At 52.6% G+C, this 18,067-nt stretch overlaps 1 protein-coding gene across 2 annotated transcripts; it reads right to left on the reverse strand.

Moving 5' to 3' along the window:
• Positions 1-366: 366 nt before the first annotated feature.
• On the reverse strand, positions 367-17,714 carry WASHC1 (WASH complex subunit 1). 2 transcript variants are annotated; one of them, XM_040463014.1, is made up of 11 exons: positions 17,300-17,714; positions 14,855-15,008; positions 4,393-4,504; positions 4,037-4,183; positions 3,736-3,872; positions 3,337-3,472; positions 2,942-3,143; positions 2,688-2,852; positions 1,814-1,972; positions 976-1,044; positions 367-817 (listed from the first exon to the last, which is right to left on the reverse strand). In XM_040463014.1, the coding sequence occupies exons 2-11, from the start codon at positions 15,001-15,003 to the stop codon at positions 678-680; spliced, it is 1,416 nt and encodes a 471-aa protein (XP_040318948.1). In that variant the 5' UTR covers positions 15,004-15,008; positions 17,300-17,714; the 3' UTR covers positions 367-677. The 2 variants fall into 2 exon arrangements, with proteins under 2 accessions (XP_040318948.1, XP_040318947.1); XM_040463013.1 differs by lacking the exon at positions 17,300-17,714 and having other exon boundaries at positions 14,855-15,040.
• Positions 17,715-18,067: the final 353 nt, after the last annotated feature.

Here is an 18,067-nt window from a genome sequence, read left to right on the forward strand (position 1 = left end):
GGTCTTCCTCCAAGTCAGTGGCACCTTCCCCCTCAGCTACTTGAGCAAACTCCAAGACACCTCCTCCCCTGACTTAGCAATTATGCTGAGGGCCATTAGGCTCTCAGCAGGACTATTTTTAGAGACCCCGTGTCTATCAGGGAGACATTTTTCCCTGTGTGAAAATACCCCCGCCTCTGTCTGCACCAGCTTCCCTTGCTGACTGCACCTCTCTTCTCTCCCTGACCCAGAGGAAGGGGCCTCGGTCCGCCAGGTGCTCTGCCCCCATTGCTTGAGCCTGGTGGGAACAGGAGGACAGACACCGGCTGGGAGGAGACACTTGCACTCTGCACAGCTATAGTTCCATGATTAAAAGTGCGCCACTGGTTTATGCTTGGTTCTTGTGGTATTATGTCTTTATTGATCCACGTATTTATTTCAGTCTGTAGCTGGAGGAGAGCACAGGCAGAGAGCAGGGGGCTCCCCCCTCCCAGCCATTTGGCCTCAGAAGCTGGCCACCTCACTCCTTGAAGAAGGTTCCGGGCACAGACCTGGGAGGGGGGCAGTCCTCCACAATCCCTGTTCCTCCAAGGGCAGCAGGGGCAGAGCGACTCACGGGCCAGGCAGCCCTTCCTAGCCATGTCCATGTGAGGGCAGTAACTAAATCTGGGTTTTGGTGGGGAAGGAACGGCTAACCCCTAGGATTCCCAGTCGTCCTCATCTTCTTCTCCAGGTGGCTGCTGTGGGGGAGGCAGAGGCGGTATGGAGTCTGACATTCGGGCAAAGGCTCCTCCTGGCCCCTCACCGGTCCCCGTTGCAGGTCCTTTACCAGAGATGCCTGGGGGGACAGAGTTGGAGGGTGAGGGGGTTGGTGTGGGATACCAGTTCACCCAGCCCCTAGAGACTTAACAACAGGAAGAAAGTGGCAAAACGTTCATGATACAAAATATCCTGAGCCTCCCAGCCCAAGGGAAGGCAGCAGGCTCTGCTTCCTACCTTTACGCCTCATGACCAGCTTGTTAAAGAGATCCGACATCAGGTCCCCACCTTGGCTTGTGGCTCTCACTGTAATGGGAAAGCCACTAGTAAGGAAAGATGAAGGAACCAAGGGGAAAACCTGCCTCTGGGGTGACATTCTCAGGGTTTGGATCTATTTATTTTTTGCTCCCTATCAACACATGCCAGCCCCTCCCACAGCCACCATGTCTTGGAGCTTCAGGCTGGCACTGGATCCAGCACTGGGGCACTAATATGAAACTGAATAACACAGCCACCTGAAACAGAGGGGGAGGTATGAGTGGCCCCATTGTACGGATGAGGAAACTGTCCCAAAGAGGTCGGGCAATTTGTCTGAGGTCATAGAGCAGAACTTAGAAACTGGCGATGGGATTCAAACTCAGGACTTCCAGGGCATTGCTGCTTTGTGCCCAGGTGTTCTAGTCATGCCGGCATTTAAGATTCATAGCAGGTGCAACCTGCAGCCTCAAGAGGCTTAGCAAAGCAGGACTGGGCTAACCCTCCAGGTCCCCAACCATGTCCTTGGACAGCCCCTGGCAGATTCTAAGAAGATTCTCTGTTGTCATAGTTTGAGCTGGGTGAGGCTCTGTCTCCTATTAGCTTAACGAGGAAAGTTCTAAACAGGCTACAAAACCAGGAGGGATCCCACAGCCTAGGCCACCCAGGGCTTCCAGCAGAAGCATGAGGCAGGTTGGCTAGGTGCTGCCTTTCTGCACCACCTTTGGGGTGGGCAGAGAGCACCCTATTAGAGTCATGGCCACAAGAGAAGGTGGCCCCTTCCTAGAGCCCTCCTGGAATGGTCCTAGGATCCCCTCACCTTGCTCCTGCTCCTTCTGTTTCTTCTTCTCCAGCTTGCGCTCCTTGACGCTGCGTAGCTTGGCCTTGCCGATGCCCCCAGCCTGGCGGATGGACTCCAGGAGAGTGGCCCGGCCACTGGAGGGGTCCACCACTTCCTTGGGAGCTCCCTGGACTGTAGCTGGGAGGGGCAGGGTGTGAGGAAGAAGGCTGCTCAGGCAGGCCGCCCTATGGGACAGCCTTGCCCAGCCGGAGGTTCTGGGGGTCCAGAGGCTTCCCCTCAAACCTGGCTGTGAGAACAGGCTGTTCCTCTTGACAAAGGAAGCCAGTGGGTGAAGCCGAGCCTTGGGAGCCCATATGCAGCCTGAATGCTGAGTGTGTCTGCCTGCACTCAGGAGGTCCTGTATGCAGGCACCCCTGCTCCCTTCCAACGCCACTTGGTTTAGGGGCCACTGCAAATCTACCCGTTTGCTGACGACAGTGTCTGATCTTGACACATGAACCAACAAGGAGTTTTTGTGCCACCTGTGGGTTCTGGAGATAAACCAGATGTCATACTAAAACGAAAATCCCCATTGTAAGGATTTGGATATTTTATTGCTGAACTTTTCCATTTTTTTCAGTAGCCCCTTTTTAAATAGAAATGAGGGACCACACCTCCATGTCTAGGCTCCCTCTCCCTGGAGATTAGAATTTTGGGAGGCTACAGTTTGAAAACCACTATTTCATGTACCCAGGGGAACAAGATTTTGAAATTAGAATTCTTCTGAAAGTCTGAACCTTATGGCCACATAAACCTACAGAAAACCCTTCAGGAATCCGGAAATCAGAGGCATCCTCAGAACACATGTCCCCTCCCCGCCCCCAACCCCGGGGGCACCCTGCTGCTGCTCTACCTGGAGACAAGCCACCACTGCGGTCTTCTTCCCTGGCACCTTGGCCTGGGGAGGCCAGGGTCTGGGGTGGGGGTGGCGGAGCGCTGACCAGCACAGCTGGAGCTGGGGGAGGCGGCGGGGGTGGGGGTGGGGGTGGGGGTGCTATCAGCACTCCATCTTCCGGGTCTGCAACGGAAAGGTGGGAAGGTGTGATGTTCCTAGGATGCAAGTGTCCGAGCCCGAGAGCTCCTGCCCAACTCCTGTTTCCAGCTCACCTGGCTTGAAAGGCTCGGCCACCTCTGTGTGGAAGGTGGGCAGCTCTGGAATGGTGCCAGGGGCGGAGGGGGCGATGCCAGGGCCCAGGTCAGCACTGTACATGAGGTCATCAGCGATGCCTGGCAGGTCAGGCAGGTAGGATGGCACGTCGATCTCAGGCACTTGGCCCAGGTCAGGCACATAAAAGTAGTTCTCTGGAACCTGCACGATTAGGTGGGAGCATATGAGTCAGGGGCTGCAGGGGACCGGTGCCCTGTAGTTTGACCTTGGGGCAGCGAGCAGGGCCTCGTGCACACCCATGTACAGCAGGGCGGGAGCAGGGCCTCAGCAGACCCTGAGGATGCTGGCAGACTCTCCGCTGCACCCCTCCCCGACACGCGCCCTCCATCTCCACCTGTTGCTCCAGCTGCTCCCTCTTGCTGATGGACAAAGGGGCATCGAACAGCTTCTCCTCTGTCTCTGCCCCCAGCATCACGTGGGTCTTCGTTACAGCACCAGCCAGGGGGTCCAGGAAGACATACTTTTTGTACCTGCAGAGGTGGGATGGGTGGGGGGCAGTCCATCATATCTGCTCTAGGCCCATGGTCCTGACCCATCTTTCCTATTTCTTCAGGGCCACGGTTTGTACTATGGACTCCGAGGCCTTACAAGGTAAAAACCAAACTGCTCAGCGCCTGGCCCCCCCTCCCCCCAGCCTGCAGTCTTCTGCACCCAAGTCTGATGCCCCCTGTATCCCCCACAAAGCCAGGCTGGGCCCCCAGCCGCCCTTCCAGAGCCCTGCCCTCTGCCGTACAGGTTCTCAGTGGTGTTGAACAGCAGCAAGGAGCTGACGGAGCTGATGTTGCTGGGAAGGCCCCCAAGCCCCTCCTCGGCCTCATCCTCAGGCTCTGGCTTGGTGTTCACACACACAGGGAAGTATTTCAGCTTCTCCTGGCAGGATGAGGGGTAGTAACACAAGAATGGTGGGTTTCAGTACTGGGTCAAAGTGACCACCCATCCCAGTCAAAATCCTCTGAGGGGACAGAACCCTCAGTTCCTCCCCCACAGCCAAGGCCACCTCTGGTCACCCTTCCAAGTGCATGAGCCCATCAGACCTGCAGGGCCCACTCATCCAGGGGGCGGTGCTTGCTCTGGATCCTGTGGCGGGGGCGTCTCTGCACGCCAGGGTCCTGGGCACCTGTGAAGATGGAACCGTACTCCTGCAGACGCTCTGGTGCTGGGTACTTGGCACTGGAGAACACCTGTGGACACAGAATCTTAGATCAATTCTTTAGGGGGCCCAAGATGCTCCAGAGCCTAGGGTGGGGTTGGAGGGGTGGATTCTGAACAGGAGGAAAGCTTGAGGGGTGGCTGGACAGGGTGGGCAGGGACCTGGGCAACCTCAGAGGTGTGGGGATGGGATTTATGGCACTGCTTGCCAGCTACAGGGACTCAGGGTCACATGGGCTACCTTGATGGCCTTCTTGCTGCCTTTGATCTTCTCAATCTTGGCCTGGGCCAAGGAGACCCTCTCCCCAATGGCCTGCAGCTGCCTCCGGCTGAGCTCTACTCGCTGGGAGATCCTGCCATGGAAAAAGAATCACAGGCTGAGGGCCGCTCCCCAGAAGGCTACAGCTTCCTGCACACCTGCTTCTTCCTGCAAACCTGCAAAGCCAAGGGCTTAGGCAAGGGCCCTTAAAATACAGTGTTCTCTGCTGGTCACAGCAGATCTTGGGACTGCCCGGGTGGCCTCTGCAAGGCTTGTCTAACCTGAAGAGTCTATGAATGAACTCCACTGGATTCCTTGGAGCTCTGGGTAGGAATGGGCAATCACTCTGGCCTCAAGTCGGTGCCTGGATGTGCCATCTTAAGGGACAGGGCTCCTGCCTCCAGGAGTTTACAGCCTCAAGCAGGGGCAAGCAGAGACAAAACTATCATGACTCACGTATGTAATCACCTACTTCCAGACGAGGAAACTAGAGCTCAGCAAGGATGGGTGACGGGCAAGACTGGGTCTAAATTCAAGTCCCAGACCCGTTCACAGGGAGCTGCCCCAACATATCATAAACAGCTTGTGTGGGCAAATCAAAAGTCCCCACTGTGGTTCTCATGGTTGTGGTCAGGGTGCTCTTGGGTTTCCACTCACCCTTCCCTGATCAGTGGGCTCCAGTGACACCAGTGCCCTGCTATTCCCCAAACATGCCAAATGTATTATCGCATGGCCTTTGCATTAAATGGAGTGCTGTCCCCACAGATAACCACAAGGTTGGCTTCTTTGCTTCACTGAGCACCCTCCTTGCGGAAGCCTTCCTGGCCAAGGACTCTTAAAGATGCATCTGTCACTTCCCAACCCCCTTTAACACAGAGCCATTTGACATTATGCATGAGTGCTCCAAGGGGGTAAGGGCTTTGCTTTGGTCCCTACTACATTCCCAGTGCTGGCACCTGCAGGGGCTCGCTGAGTGACAGTACCCATATGCCCTAAATGTAAATGCGTGTCTCACTTATGCTGTCCTATATTATTGAGCAATGGCAAGTTTCTTCTCACTGCAGAGTTGACAGAGACACCAGGGCATCCTCCTCCCGGTTGCTTCCCCACCTCCAAGAACACCAGTCCCTGCCTGCGACCACCGGGTTTCATATAAGCACTCACCTGGCAGGAGTGGGTGCACAAGTGAAAAACAAAAGGGGCAGAACTGCAAGTTTACTTTGCAGGGGAGGGAAGGAGGACACATTGGATGGCAGAGGGGCCCCGCTGCCTCTGGGATCAGAGACTATACAGCCAGGGAACTCTGGGATTTCTTTAAAAGTTGAACAGTCAAAGCTCTGGACCAATCTTCCTAAATCAACCAACCTCCACCAACTCTAGAGGATTCTGTCCCCCAGAGAACCAACCCGATCAGCCAATTTCACAACCGTAGGGGTCTCTGTTCCCCAAACTCCCTGATTACTCCTGGCTCCTTATGTGTAGGGAGCTACATGAGGTGGGGGGCTAGGGTACAAGCAGGTACCCAAAGCAGCTTAGTCTTCCTTGACAGACTGGTCTGAGTGGGGCAGTAACAGAGAGAACAGAGGGCAGAGTTTCCTTCCAGTGAGAGAATGCAAAATCACCAGACTTGCGTGAGTTCCATCTTTTCTGGCAGGAAGAAAGGTTTCCATCCACTGAGAAAGGTTACTCACACACAAGCTACTTCCTCCCATTCCCAACCCAGCCACATTCTGCCCCTGGGTGCTGAAGCAACGTCAGTGGTTACATAACCACTCGGCTTGAAGTCAACATGGAGAGTGGGAGGGACATCAGAACTGGAGAAGGACAAAGGCTATTCTGTTCCAGTTCTTCCATCAAGGAGAGAAGGGCCCGTTTCTCCAAGTTGCAAACATAAAGCTTAAACAATAAACCCTGGCAAATTTCTAGAATGGATTATTAAATCGAGGGTCTGTAAGCACTTCGAGGAGAAAGAGGCAGATCCCAGGGGCCAGCATTGTTCTAAATTCACAGCATTTCTTTTTTTGACAGCGTTATTAGACCGGTGTATCAGGGGAAAGCCTTAAACACAGTGCATCTTGAGTCAGCAAGGATTCTGACGGCTTCTCACAAAATCCTGTAGACGAGATGGAGCTATGGGGGTTGGAGGAGAGCACATTTAGGAAAAATCAGAGCCAGATGAGCAACAGTACCCAAAGGGCATTGCCGAAGAACGAAATGATTTCAGCCTTGCACAAAGGCCTCTGGCAGGGCCCCATCTAGCTCATGTAACACTGGATTAGTAAACTGGGGGTACTGAACGGAGGAGGGTCAAAATGGTCCACATAGCAGAATCAAGACGCAAATAATCTTACGAGGCCAGAAAGATGAACTGCAATCAACAAGATGAAATTGACAAGGGATGAAGTCCAGCATTTAGGTTTAAAAAGTACACAAATACAGAAAAGATGGAGGTTTAGCAACAAGGCCTGAGGTTCTGGTTAACTATAGCTCAGTATGAGCTAAAAGTGTGTTAAGCAGCTTAAAAAGGAAATGTGATCTTGGGGCACACAGCTCCTTGTCCCTCCTTCCTTCTTTCAGTAAACAGGGGACATCCACTCTCTTGGAGGCACTATAGAGAAAACAGACCCCAGATTAATGAGCTAACCTATGCTGGGCACCAACCTCTCTGCAGCTGTGTCCCCTTTAAACTGGATCCACATTTTTTATTTATTTTAGAGAAGAGAGAGCACGAGTGGGGGAAGAGGGGCAGAGACAGAATCTTATCAACACAGGGCTCAATCCCATGACCCTGGGATCATGACCTGAACTGAAATCAAGAGTTGGACGCTCAGCTGCAAAGCCTCCCAGGTGCCCGTATACTGGATCCACATTTTAAGAGTCCTCTGAATTCCATCCGGACTATAGGGTCTGTTTTCATTCACTGCTGTATCTCTAGTACCTGGGACTGTGCCTGACATATAATGAATACCAGCTGAATGTAAAGTGACAAGTTAACGTCCAAAGGAGGGTGATGAGGACAGCGAGGAGTCATACAAAGATGACTGAAGGGTGTTCTGGCTACAGGTGAGATGACTTAGGGAGTATGGTGATTCCCTTCAAATATCAAAACTATCACAAGTGCTGTTGGGCTGAGAAGCGAGTAGACTTATTCCGTCACCCCAGAAGGCTGCATAAGGACCAGCGGGTGGAGTTATAAGGAAGCAGACCTCTTGTGCAGATCTTCTGCACAAGAACTTTTTAGTAAACAGTTACACAGCTTTGAAAATCAGAGTCCAGCAGGATGACCACCTGTCAGGAATGCTCCAAGGGAGACTGCTGTGCAGGGCAGGGGAGAGGAGGACAGGAGCTTACAAGCATCCAAGAGCCTACAGGTCTAGGTAATGGCCTGCTTGTTGACAAAGCTGCCATCTAATCTGTCACAGTCACAGCCATGGGGCCAAAGACAGTGCAGACCATGGGTGAAAGGGCTCTCACTGCTGGGCAGTGGCAGTATGAAGGCTGCATTAGGAAGGACTGGCAGGCCATACGCAGCTGGGATGGAGTGCCACAACCCATTAGCAGCGTCCCCCATGAGGGTGGGGGGTAGTGGCAAGTGGGTGATCTGCCATTCCTAATTGATGCCCGCTGGCTTGATGGTCTGCTTCAAGGCAGGTCTGTTTCCAAGCTTATCATGGAAGTCATGTCCTCAAAACACTTTCGCCCAGACACCAAGGCTGTTTCTGCTGGCGGTGACAGGAAGGAACTGGCTTAGTTGGTCTGCTCAGAGCCTGGGACAGAAAAGAATCAGGTAACGCAAAACCGCCCTCAGGGAGATTCCCCTCTCCCAGGGAGAGAAGTGACTACGATGCCCCACAAACCTGGGTCTAACATCCAGTTAGCAGCAGTGTGACCTTGAGCAAATCACTCAGCTGGCCTCGGCCTCAGGTTTCTTCAGCTAAAACAGGGACAGTGACTTCTAGATCATGGAACTATTGTAAAGGTTAAAACAAGCACCTGTATGTCTAGTGTTCCTGTACTAGCAGCTATATCCAAAGTACTCGGTTAGCATTTGCTATTGCTACCCCCGAGATTAGGAAGGACGAGGGGCTCCAGGCACTCAGATGAAAGCAAGAAGAGGTGGTGCTGAGCTGATGTGAAGCAGGAAGTTCCAGGCCAGGAAAGAACACCATGGAGCAGAGAGCTGGGCAACAGCAAGGACTCCTCTGGCTGGTGTGGGAGGGATTCAAGGAAGCGCCCTAGGGACCACTCCCCGCCTGGTGTGGGGGAGGTTGGGGACAGGTGGCCAGGAGAGTGCTTGGGCCCGGGGCCCCTACCTCCAACGCCCAGTCCCATTCCGTCAGGAATGATTTCCTGCCACGGCCCCTGGCCATCAGCACTCCCACCCTGCCTTCTGCAGAGACTGCTGGGGAGGAGGGAGGAGGGAGCACCCTTCCTGCCCCAGAGTCTCTGCTTCTCCCCTCGCCTGTCCCACCCCTTGGCATTGAGACCCCCCTGAACCTGCTCTTGCCATTCTCTCCTCCTCCTCCTCCTCCTCCTCCTCCTCCTCCTCCTCCTCCTCTCACTGGGATGATTAGGAATGATCTGCTAATTATGCAGGCGGCTGACTGAGTGCTTGCCAACCTCGGGAGTCACCAGGTGCCAATCAGGACCAAGAAAGGAGGGGAGGGGAGGGGAGGGTAGTCTGGAGGAAGTGAGGCAGAGGGGGAAGGATGGGAAAGGAGGAAGGGGAGAGAGGGAAGGAGGGGCTGGAAAGACAAAAGAGAAGCAGGGGAAAAGCTCTGCAGAGAAAAGGAACCCTTCCCCAGGCTGCGGCTTCCTCGGTGAGGTGGCCACAGCACTAGGGCTGACGGGGACACCGAGTGACAGCACTTGACCCCAACCTCCACACTGTCCAGCTCCTCTTCCCTATGCCACCCCAGCCCCCTCTGCCTTGTCATCTAAGTCATGTGAAGCCACTGACGTCTCTGGGCAGCTATTTTGGAGCCTGGCTCGTCCCAGGTGAAGATGAGGGCAGGTGAGGGACAGGCACTCTGCCAGGCAGGAGGAGAAGCGGGTCCAGGAGAGCCTGAGAGGTGCTTGTCATTCTCTCCATTCTCCCTGCGGCTCCCGCTGCGGCAGAGCAGGAGGAAGAAGGCCAGCTCAGAATGCTAATTTTCCATGAGCTCACCTACCTGCGGAACTGGGCACAGACGCCCCTGGGGCTGACGGGCCTGCGCCTGAAATGGCAGAACAGTGGGGAGGAGAGACAGATACCCGCCTGTCTCTTCTTTGCAAGAAGTTTCCAAGCAGGTGGAATAAGTTTAAGGGGGAAGATTCCAGGCGGGGGTCACATTCACTGCAAAAGCCCATGAGAAATGAGAAGCGCACACACTTGCTGACTGCTGCAGGATGGGGGTGGGAGGAGCAGGCAAATAAGGCTGGGTCTGGGTACGACCCCCCACCCCACACTATCCTTGACCCCTCCTTTTCCTTCACCCCAATCTGTCATCATTCCCTCTGAAATGTCTCTCATCCAGCCCTCCCTGCCGGCAGCTCCCCTGGACTGCAGCCTCACCCCTTCCCTGCCCTGACTGCAGCAACAGCTCTCAGTGGGTCCCTGGAAGCCACCCTCTCCCCTTCCTGTCCACTCTGTGAGGGCTGCCTGCTGAGCCTTCTCTCAACTCTTCTATGGCACCCTTCCCGGCTCCAGAACCTATTGTGGCTCCCTACAAGGCCTGAACCAAGAGCAAAGTCCCGTCCTGTCAGGAGAAGCCCCCTGGACCCTAATGTTCTGATCTCAACTGTTCACTCCCCCACCTCCACCCTCCCACTCCCCTGCCATGGTGCATTCCCACAGCAATGCGGAGCACAGGAAGAAGCGACAGCCCAGCTCCCAAAGGCACACAATCTAAGGGGGAAGCGAGGCCCACAGACACAGGGACAGTTGACTTTTCACACCCTGTTCTGCAGTGAAGGAACTGAATGTGTGGGGCAAGCAGTAATGTCTCTACTCTCAGTACAAAACACCCCCTGTTCAGGCCACCCTCCCCTGGGGAGCCTGGGATACACCATGCTCCCCATTCAGGACTCCGAGCCTCTGGCACCCGTTTGTGGACCTGTACATGCACATTCCTACCCTGCCTAAACACAACCTATCCCTCCTATGGCCTCCTTCAGGAGGCCGGCCTTCCCTGACCATGTGTAGGAGGCATGTGGGTTTCCTCTACTTCTTCCTTACTCAAGTAAGGGCCCTCATTTCCTGTAAGGAATCCACTGCTCCCACAGGCCGGGTCCCTGCACTTCAGCTGGGGCTAAACCCAGGGTGTAGGAGTAATACTCTTAACAGGGTCTATGCCAATTGGCGTGTCATGCCCTCTGCCCCCACAATGGGCTCTGGGATAGACAGGAGAACCCAGCCAGGCCAGCGGGCCTTCCGAGGAGATACTGACACAGAGGAAAGCCCTCTTTCCTGCTGGACCTGAACCTGAGTGTACAAGCTTCTGGCCCTATTGCAGAGTGAAGCCTGGTGGGGAATGGGACCGACCCAGAAGCAGCAAGCTGGGATGGAATGGAAGAAACATCAGGTACTGATGACATTACTTAAGCCCTGCAACTCCAAATCCTGCTCTACTGATTGATTGCTGTTTGCTTCAACTGGTTTAGGGAGTTCTGACTGATTAAAAAAAAAATGGTGGCACATTTAAGTTTTTACTATTTTGAGAGAGAGAAAGAGAGAGCACAAGCAGGGGAGAGGCAGAGAGACAGGATTGCAAGCAGGCTTTGTGTTGTCAGCGCAGAGCCTGACGCGGGGCTTTATCCCATGAACTTCGAGATCATGACCTAAACCAAAATCAAGAGTTGTACATTCAACTGCCAGAGCCACCCAGGCGCCCCAATGTGCCACCAATTCTTACTTATTTCTCCCTTCTCTAGATCCCTAGAAGCCTGCACAATTAATGTTATACAACCAAGACTCCATCTACCATCATCCATCATCAGGGAAATATGAATAAAAACCACAATGAGATACCACCTTACACCTATCAAAATGGCTAAAATTAACAACTCAGGAAACAACAGATGTTGGTGAGGATGCGGAGAAAGGGGCACCCTCTTACACTGCTGGTGGGAATGCAAACTGGTATAGCCACTCTGGAAAACATTTAGGAGGATACATAGAAAGATAGAACTACCTCAGAAATTTAAAGATAGAACTACCCTACGACCCAGCAATTGCACTAGTAGGTACTTATCCAGAGGACACAAAAATACAGATTCGAAGAAGCATATGCACACCGATGTTTACAGCAGCATTACTGACAACAGCCAAATTATGGAAACAGCCCAAACGTCCACCAACTGACCAATGGATAAAGTGGATGTAGTGTGTGTGTGTGTGTGTGTGTGTGTATGTGTGTGTGTGTATACACAATGGGATATTCTCAGCCATCAAAAAGAATGAAATCTGGCCATTTGCAACAATGTAGACGGAGCTACAGTGTATTATGCTAAGCAAAATAAGTCAGTCAGATAAAGACAAATACCATATGATTTCACTCATATGTAGAATTTAAGAAACAAAACAGATGAACAAAAGGGAAGGGAAGGAAGAATAAAATAAGATAAAAACAGAGAAGGAGACAAACCATAAGAGACTCTTAACTATAGAGAACAAACTGAGGGTTGTTTGTAGGGCACTTGTAATGAGTACCAGGTATTATATGTAAGCGATGAATCACTAAATTCTACTCCTGAAACCAGTACTACACTATATGTTAAGTAACTTGAATTTAAATAAAATCTTGGAAAGAAAAAAAAAAAAGAATCCATCTAGAGACTTACTGTGTTAGCATTCTAGACTATAACATCCGTGGGGACAAGAACCACGTTGTACCACTCACGTATCGGTACCCCTCAGGGTCCAGCACATTTGGCACATGGCTGGAGGTTAATGGAGTGACCAGGCACCTGGCTGTGAGGGGAGCCTGGACTTAGGTCCTGGGCTCCTGAGAAGCACCGTACCTTCTCTGGACCAGGCCTAGCCACTTGGGAGGGCCCATATTTCACCACTTTCTCCCAGGAGATAGACTTCCCGCCCTCCCCTTATTCCATCCATGGGCACAGGGACAGCGAAACTGTCTACCAGCGTCAAACACCAGGAAGGGAAAGGGCAGCATACTAAAAATCCAGTGCTCCCCTTAGAGAAAGGCAAGCATACAATCACAATCCTGGTGAGAAAACACAAATGTTTCTGATGGATTGTTTTTGGCATCCATTTCAGTCACTGGGCATGGGGTGGCTATAATCTGGGACTGATGGCTCTTAAAGGCCTGTGTCCTTCGCTTATGTGTTCCTTAGGCATATTTAGCAAAAATTCCTTAGACATATTCAGCACAAATATAGGCACAAAAGGCAAATTCCTTAGGCATATTTAGCACAAATATAGGCACAAAAAGGGCACATAACACTTTTCATAACTATTGATAGCAAGTTAATGGAGGGCCACCATAGGCAGCAAAGGAGCAGAGCTGACAGCAACTGATAAAAGAGGGGATGTTTAACTGAATGCTTACTATACTCCAGGTACTTTAATTCCCTTGCAAGTTTTAATCTATTTAATCTTTACCACAATCCTATGAGGAAGGCAGCATTATTGATGCCATTTTATAGATGAGAACACTGAGGCTTAGAGAGATTAAGTAACTTGCTCAAGTTTATAAAGCAAGCAAGTGGGGAAGTCAGAATGGAGCCCGGGCAGGCTGCTCCAGAGGCAACCCCCCTTCATCACTTTGGGGCACCACCCTTTTGTTACATTTACCTTCTGTGTAGGCTCGGGGCAGGTAGGTGATTTGGGGGTCAGGTCAGAGGCCGAAGAGTAAGAGGATCTGGTGTTTATATCAAGTCTAACTCCTCCCATTTTCTGCCCCTACTCGGGAAGGCTTCCAGGAGGAGGCCTGCTTCCAGGTGATGAAGGGGGAGGTTACATGGTGAAGGAGCAGGGGTTTCCTGGTCAGGGGTACAAGCAGGGGACGGGGGGTGACTTGGACCACAGGAGGGACCTCAATCAAATACTTCACACTGGGTGGGATAAAAGGTCCCCATGTGAAGGCATGATGTGGGCACCAGGAAGGAGATCTAAGCCCCATTTCAGGCTTCTTCTAGCCAGAAAAAGACAAAGACCTGCATAAAGGACAAAACCTGGGACCTTTGCAAAGCAACAGCAAACACCAGTCAATAACCACTGAGTGAAAATCATTATAGCCGAGGGTTATGCTAGATAAGCACTGGCAATACTCCTACTCAAAACCATAAACTACCCCTAAGGCCCTGCCTACCTCACGGGGGCTTCTCGGCCCCCTCAGTCTCTCACTCTCCTTGCTCTAACCACATTGGCTTCCATTCGGGTCCTTCCCATCTTGGGGCTTTAGCTCATGTCCTTCTTTCTTTCTGGAATTTTCTTCTCAATCTACCCACTCACAATAACTCCTACTCACCCTTCAGATTTTCTCATAAATGTTTTTCCTCACATAAGTCTTCCCTGATCCCCCCCAGACCAAATCAGGCCTCCTGTTACCAACTCCTGTCACACCCTATTTCCCCATCACAGGGAGACAGTGATAATTCCGGAGTCTAGAGCCATAACAGCTGGGTGTGACCCCTGGCTCTGCCACTTGGGCAAGTCTCTTAGCTGTGCCTCAGTCTCCTCCAGTAAAATGGAGATAACAAGCACATGTCCTCATAAAGTTGTTCTGAGGGTTGAGTTAATGCACTCAGATCAATGGTGGCACATGGATAATGCCATATGAGTATCAGTTATTACAAAACCACTATAAGTAGGTCTTCATCACAATTGTAATTAAATCACTAATTACACAATTGGTTACAGTCTGTCTCTCCTGCCAGAGTCCAGGTTCCCCGCCCCCCATCACCATCCACAGGTAGTGATCCCGTGAAACCTTTCAGAAACTGCAAAGGTGTGCAGCGAAGAAGCAACTACCAGTTCATACAAGTGAGAACCCACTTTGGATTTCTTTCGTTAGCAAACACAGGTACGAGCGTAGGTCCTTCATAAAAGCAAAGTGGCAGAACGTGACCTTTCAGACAGTGAGGGAAACCCACACACTCTCTGGTTGGGACAGGGACACTGCCTTACCCACTGCTGTAAGTAACTAAAGAGTGCAGCACGGTGCCTTGCACACATAAGAAGCACTGAGTAAATATTTGCTGACTGCAGGAATGAGCAAGGGCACAGGCCCCCCAGGGGCTCAGTGGGATAGCATGCACTGAGTTCCTATGAGCACTTAAGAGAAAAAGTTTCTAAGTTGGGCTCCTACCTTGGGCCCCCTGGGCACAGGGAAGCCAGCTGGGTCCCTCCAAGACCAAGAATCACCAAAAGGGCTGCTCCTAGAGGGTGCACTCCCACCGCCCAGCCCCCAATCAGGTGCGGGTCGGTGGCAGCACCCACCTGCTAAAGATGTCTCCAGAGACCTTCTGCAGGTACTGAAGGGCATCTGCCACCTGCTGGATGGCCTCCTCTCGCCGCAGGTCTGGCTGGATGAGCGGCACTGCATAGGTCTGCCCCGCCAACGAGTGCTGGGTCCTCATGGGAGTCATGGTGCCTGCGGGAGGGAACCAGAGCATGAGGACCGCCCACATTCACCCACCACTGGGCAAAGTGCTGGGAGAAGAGAGCCCAGCCCCCCACCCCAACTGTCTGTCACATGTTCAGCCAGTGCAGGCTGGGGAGTGGAGGACAGGGCACTGGGTGGGAGGCCAGGAGCTCCCAGGAGCTGGTACTCTGTAGATGCTTGCTGCGTGAATGAGGAAAGGAAACTGGTAGGGACAATGGAGGCTGAAGAGAAGCAGTCAGAGAAGGTGCTTGCTGCTCTGCTAGGCACCCTTTCTGTACATTATCTCATTTCAAACTCCTGAGCCTGGATGAACAAGAAAGAAACCCTGGCTGCAGAGTTCAAAAGAGGCTGGGAGCAGAGGGATGGATTTTGGGGGAAAAATGCCTGTGTCAACTGCCAAATGATAGCCAAGTCTGGAAAAGCACAGAAAATGTGGACTCCTGAATTCTTCCCACTTTGACCCCGAAGAACTCAGGACCTGTTCCTGAGACAGGATAGGTAGTGGCTGGTGACTCTGCGTACACCAGTGTCTGGGCTCTGCTCCCCGAGGCTAGAGCTAAGGGGGGGCCGGGAGGAAGGAGGGACATGTGGGGGCAGGGGACAAGAAGGAAAAACACTCCTTCGAATTGCAAGATGAGGGCAGAGTCTATTTATACTGGGTTTAATTAACTCCGCTCCCTGGTGCCACTAAAGCAGCAATCACACTGCAGACAGCACTGATTTGATTGGCAAGGGATGTACCAGGCAGAATATTAAGGCACCGGGCCCCTATAAATAGGCCTAATCACAGCCCCTCAGCAGAAGATGGCGAGGAAGACATTAATCAGACCTGGCACTGCGCTGCACACCTGTTCTCTCAGGCACCATGTTGGGGCCCCTGATTGCAATAGAGGTGTGGGTGAGGCAGGGTAAGTGTGATGGGGAGGGTTCAGGAGGCTTCATTTAGGCTTAAGAACTGTGTGACTTCGGGTAAGCTGCTTGCCTTCTCTGAATCTCTGATTTTTTCCATTTCCCGTTCTGCAGACGGAGAATGGCACTACTCCTGAAGAAGTGGTTATTCCCAACGTCACACCATCTTCTCCAAGGAGTTTACACCTTTGCTCCCTCTGCTGGCTTCCCCAGCACTTCCTTCTACCCTACAGGTTCTCTCCTACCCTGCCCAGGCCAGGTCTCTTCATGATCTGAAATGACGGGTCTGCTCTTCAACTTTTTCTCCAGCAGTGACAATCCTCAGTTTCCCAGACCTGAAGCTGCCTAGATCGGCATCAGGGCCCAGGAGTTACTCCCCACCTCCCCACTTCTCTTCCCTCCTATCAAATGACCAAAGTGGGGCCAGCTGATGCCTGAGGAACCTAACTCTGAGACCACTGCCCTCCTTCCAAGGAACCCCCCTATTTATATTCATATTGATGCAAATTTGCTGGCCACTCTAACTTAATTCTGTACCTCAGTTCTCCCATCCCTAAGATCAGGAGAGGGTAAAAGGTAGAAGATACTTTCTGTGTACATCTTGAGATGCATTCCTCCTAAGTTACCCCTTCTGTGTGTGTGTGTGTGTGTGTGTGTGTGTGTGTGTGTGTGTACATTAATGTGAGGGGGTAGTACAGGGACAAATCTCCCAAACAAGGAAGTAACAGGTCCATTCAAGAATTAAGAGATTGAGTATAGCTAGTTAGTGGCTTACTCCTTCTGTCTGCAAACATCTACTGATCAACTATTAGATGCCAGCCACGATCACAAAAAGATGAATAGGACACTATGCTAGTCATAGAGACAGCCTCAAAACAAACACCATGTGTTAAGCGGTCTAATTCAGCCAGGAAAAGCCTCTCAGCAGAAGCTGCATCTCCCTACCAAGCCTGGAGAGGCAGTGCAGGAGAGAACATTCCAGGCAGAACAGCTTGAACAAAGCTGTGTAGGGAATGGCAAGTGGCTTGAGTGATAAGGGTATAACGTTCCTTGGGCCATTAGCAGGAAAAAAAAGGAGAGGCCAGACTGTGATAAACACTGAAAACCATGGCAAGAAGTTTGGACTGAAACCCTTAGGCCTGTGCTGTCCAATATGGTAGCCACTAGCTGCATGTGGCTATGGGCCATCTGAAATGTGGCCAATCCAAGTTGAGGTGCAGTGTAAGTGTAAAACGTACACCAAATTTCAAAGACTTACTAGGAAAAAAATGTAAAATATCTCATCAAAATTTTTATATTGATTACAGGCTGAAATGACCATATTTTAGATATATTAGGTTAAAGAAAACCTATTACTAAATCCATCTCACCTGTTTCTTTTTACTTGTAAAATCACATGTGTGGCTCACACCGTATTTTATACAGAATATAAAAACCATGGACTCTCCCAGAAAATGAACATACACCAAACCCATCTCGCAGTGCAGTTTATAGTTTCAGAAGTGCATAAAGTCTTTTCTGCAAACCATCCCCGGACAGCCGGCTCCCAGGGTCTACAGCCCAGGTTAAAACCAGTGCTGTGGGCAGTCAGGAAGCAAAACCGGGGAAAGCAGTGGGAGGTCAGCTAAGAGGGGCCGGGGAGGGACGGGAGCTGCAAAAGAGGGGTCCGGGGGTTCAGTTCGGCCCACTCGCAGGGCCCAGCGCCCGAGTGTGGAAAGGCACGTGAGGGTCACGGGGCGCGGTGGGCCGCGACAGGAAGGGAGGCCTGGTGCCCGGGGCCGCGAGTCTGGCGGGCCGGCAGGGCCCTCCCCGCGCCCCGGCCTCGGCCTGGGCCTCAGGCCGGGGGAAGACCGGCGCCCCGAGTGCAGGCGAGCGCGGAGGAGCAGTCTTTCTGGGGGCCGACGCCCGACACCGCTTCCGGGCGGGCAGCACGCGGGGCGGCGGGGTGGGAAGTGAGGCCGGGCGCAGGCCTGTGCGGGCGGCGGCTGGCGTCGGCACCGGGAAAGGGGTGCAGCGGATCCCGCCTCCCGGAGCCCCTCCCTCCCGCCTCTCCTCTGCGTCCCGCCCTCCACGTCCCCGCGCGGCCCCGGGGCCCGCGCCCTCCCCTGGCCCGCCCGCCGGGCGCCCGTTCCTCACCT

This window comes from Herpailurus yagouaroundi, unplaced genomic scaffold (genome assembly GCF_014898765.1).
Source record: "Herpailurus yagouaroundi ecotype Mexico unplaced genomic scaffold, PumYag 355, whole genome shotgun sequence".
Lineage (NCBI taxonomy): Eukaryota > Metazoa > Chordata > Mammalia > Carnivora > Felidae > Herpailurus > Herpailurus yagouaroundi.

Bases quoted from the DNA above. Each gene is read 5' to 3' on its own strand.
- WASHC1 (XM_040463013.1), bottom strand. From the start codon at position 15,030: ATGCTCTGGTTCCCTCCCGCAGGCACCATGACTCCCATGAGGACCCAG. The intron at 2,853-2,941 runs GTGAGCTGGAAA...TTTCCGTTGCAG, and splicing joins GGCCGAGCCTTTCAAGCCAG to ACCCGGAAGATGGAGTGCTG. The intron at 1,045-1,813 runs GTGAGGGGATCC...TTCCCATTACAG, and splicing joins ACAGAAGGAGCAGGAGCAAG to TGAGAGCCACAAGCCAAGGT.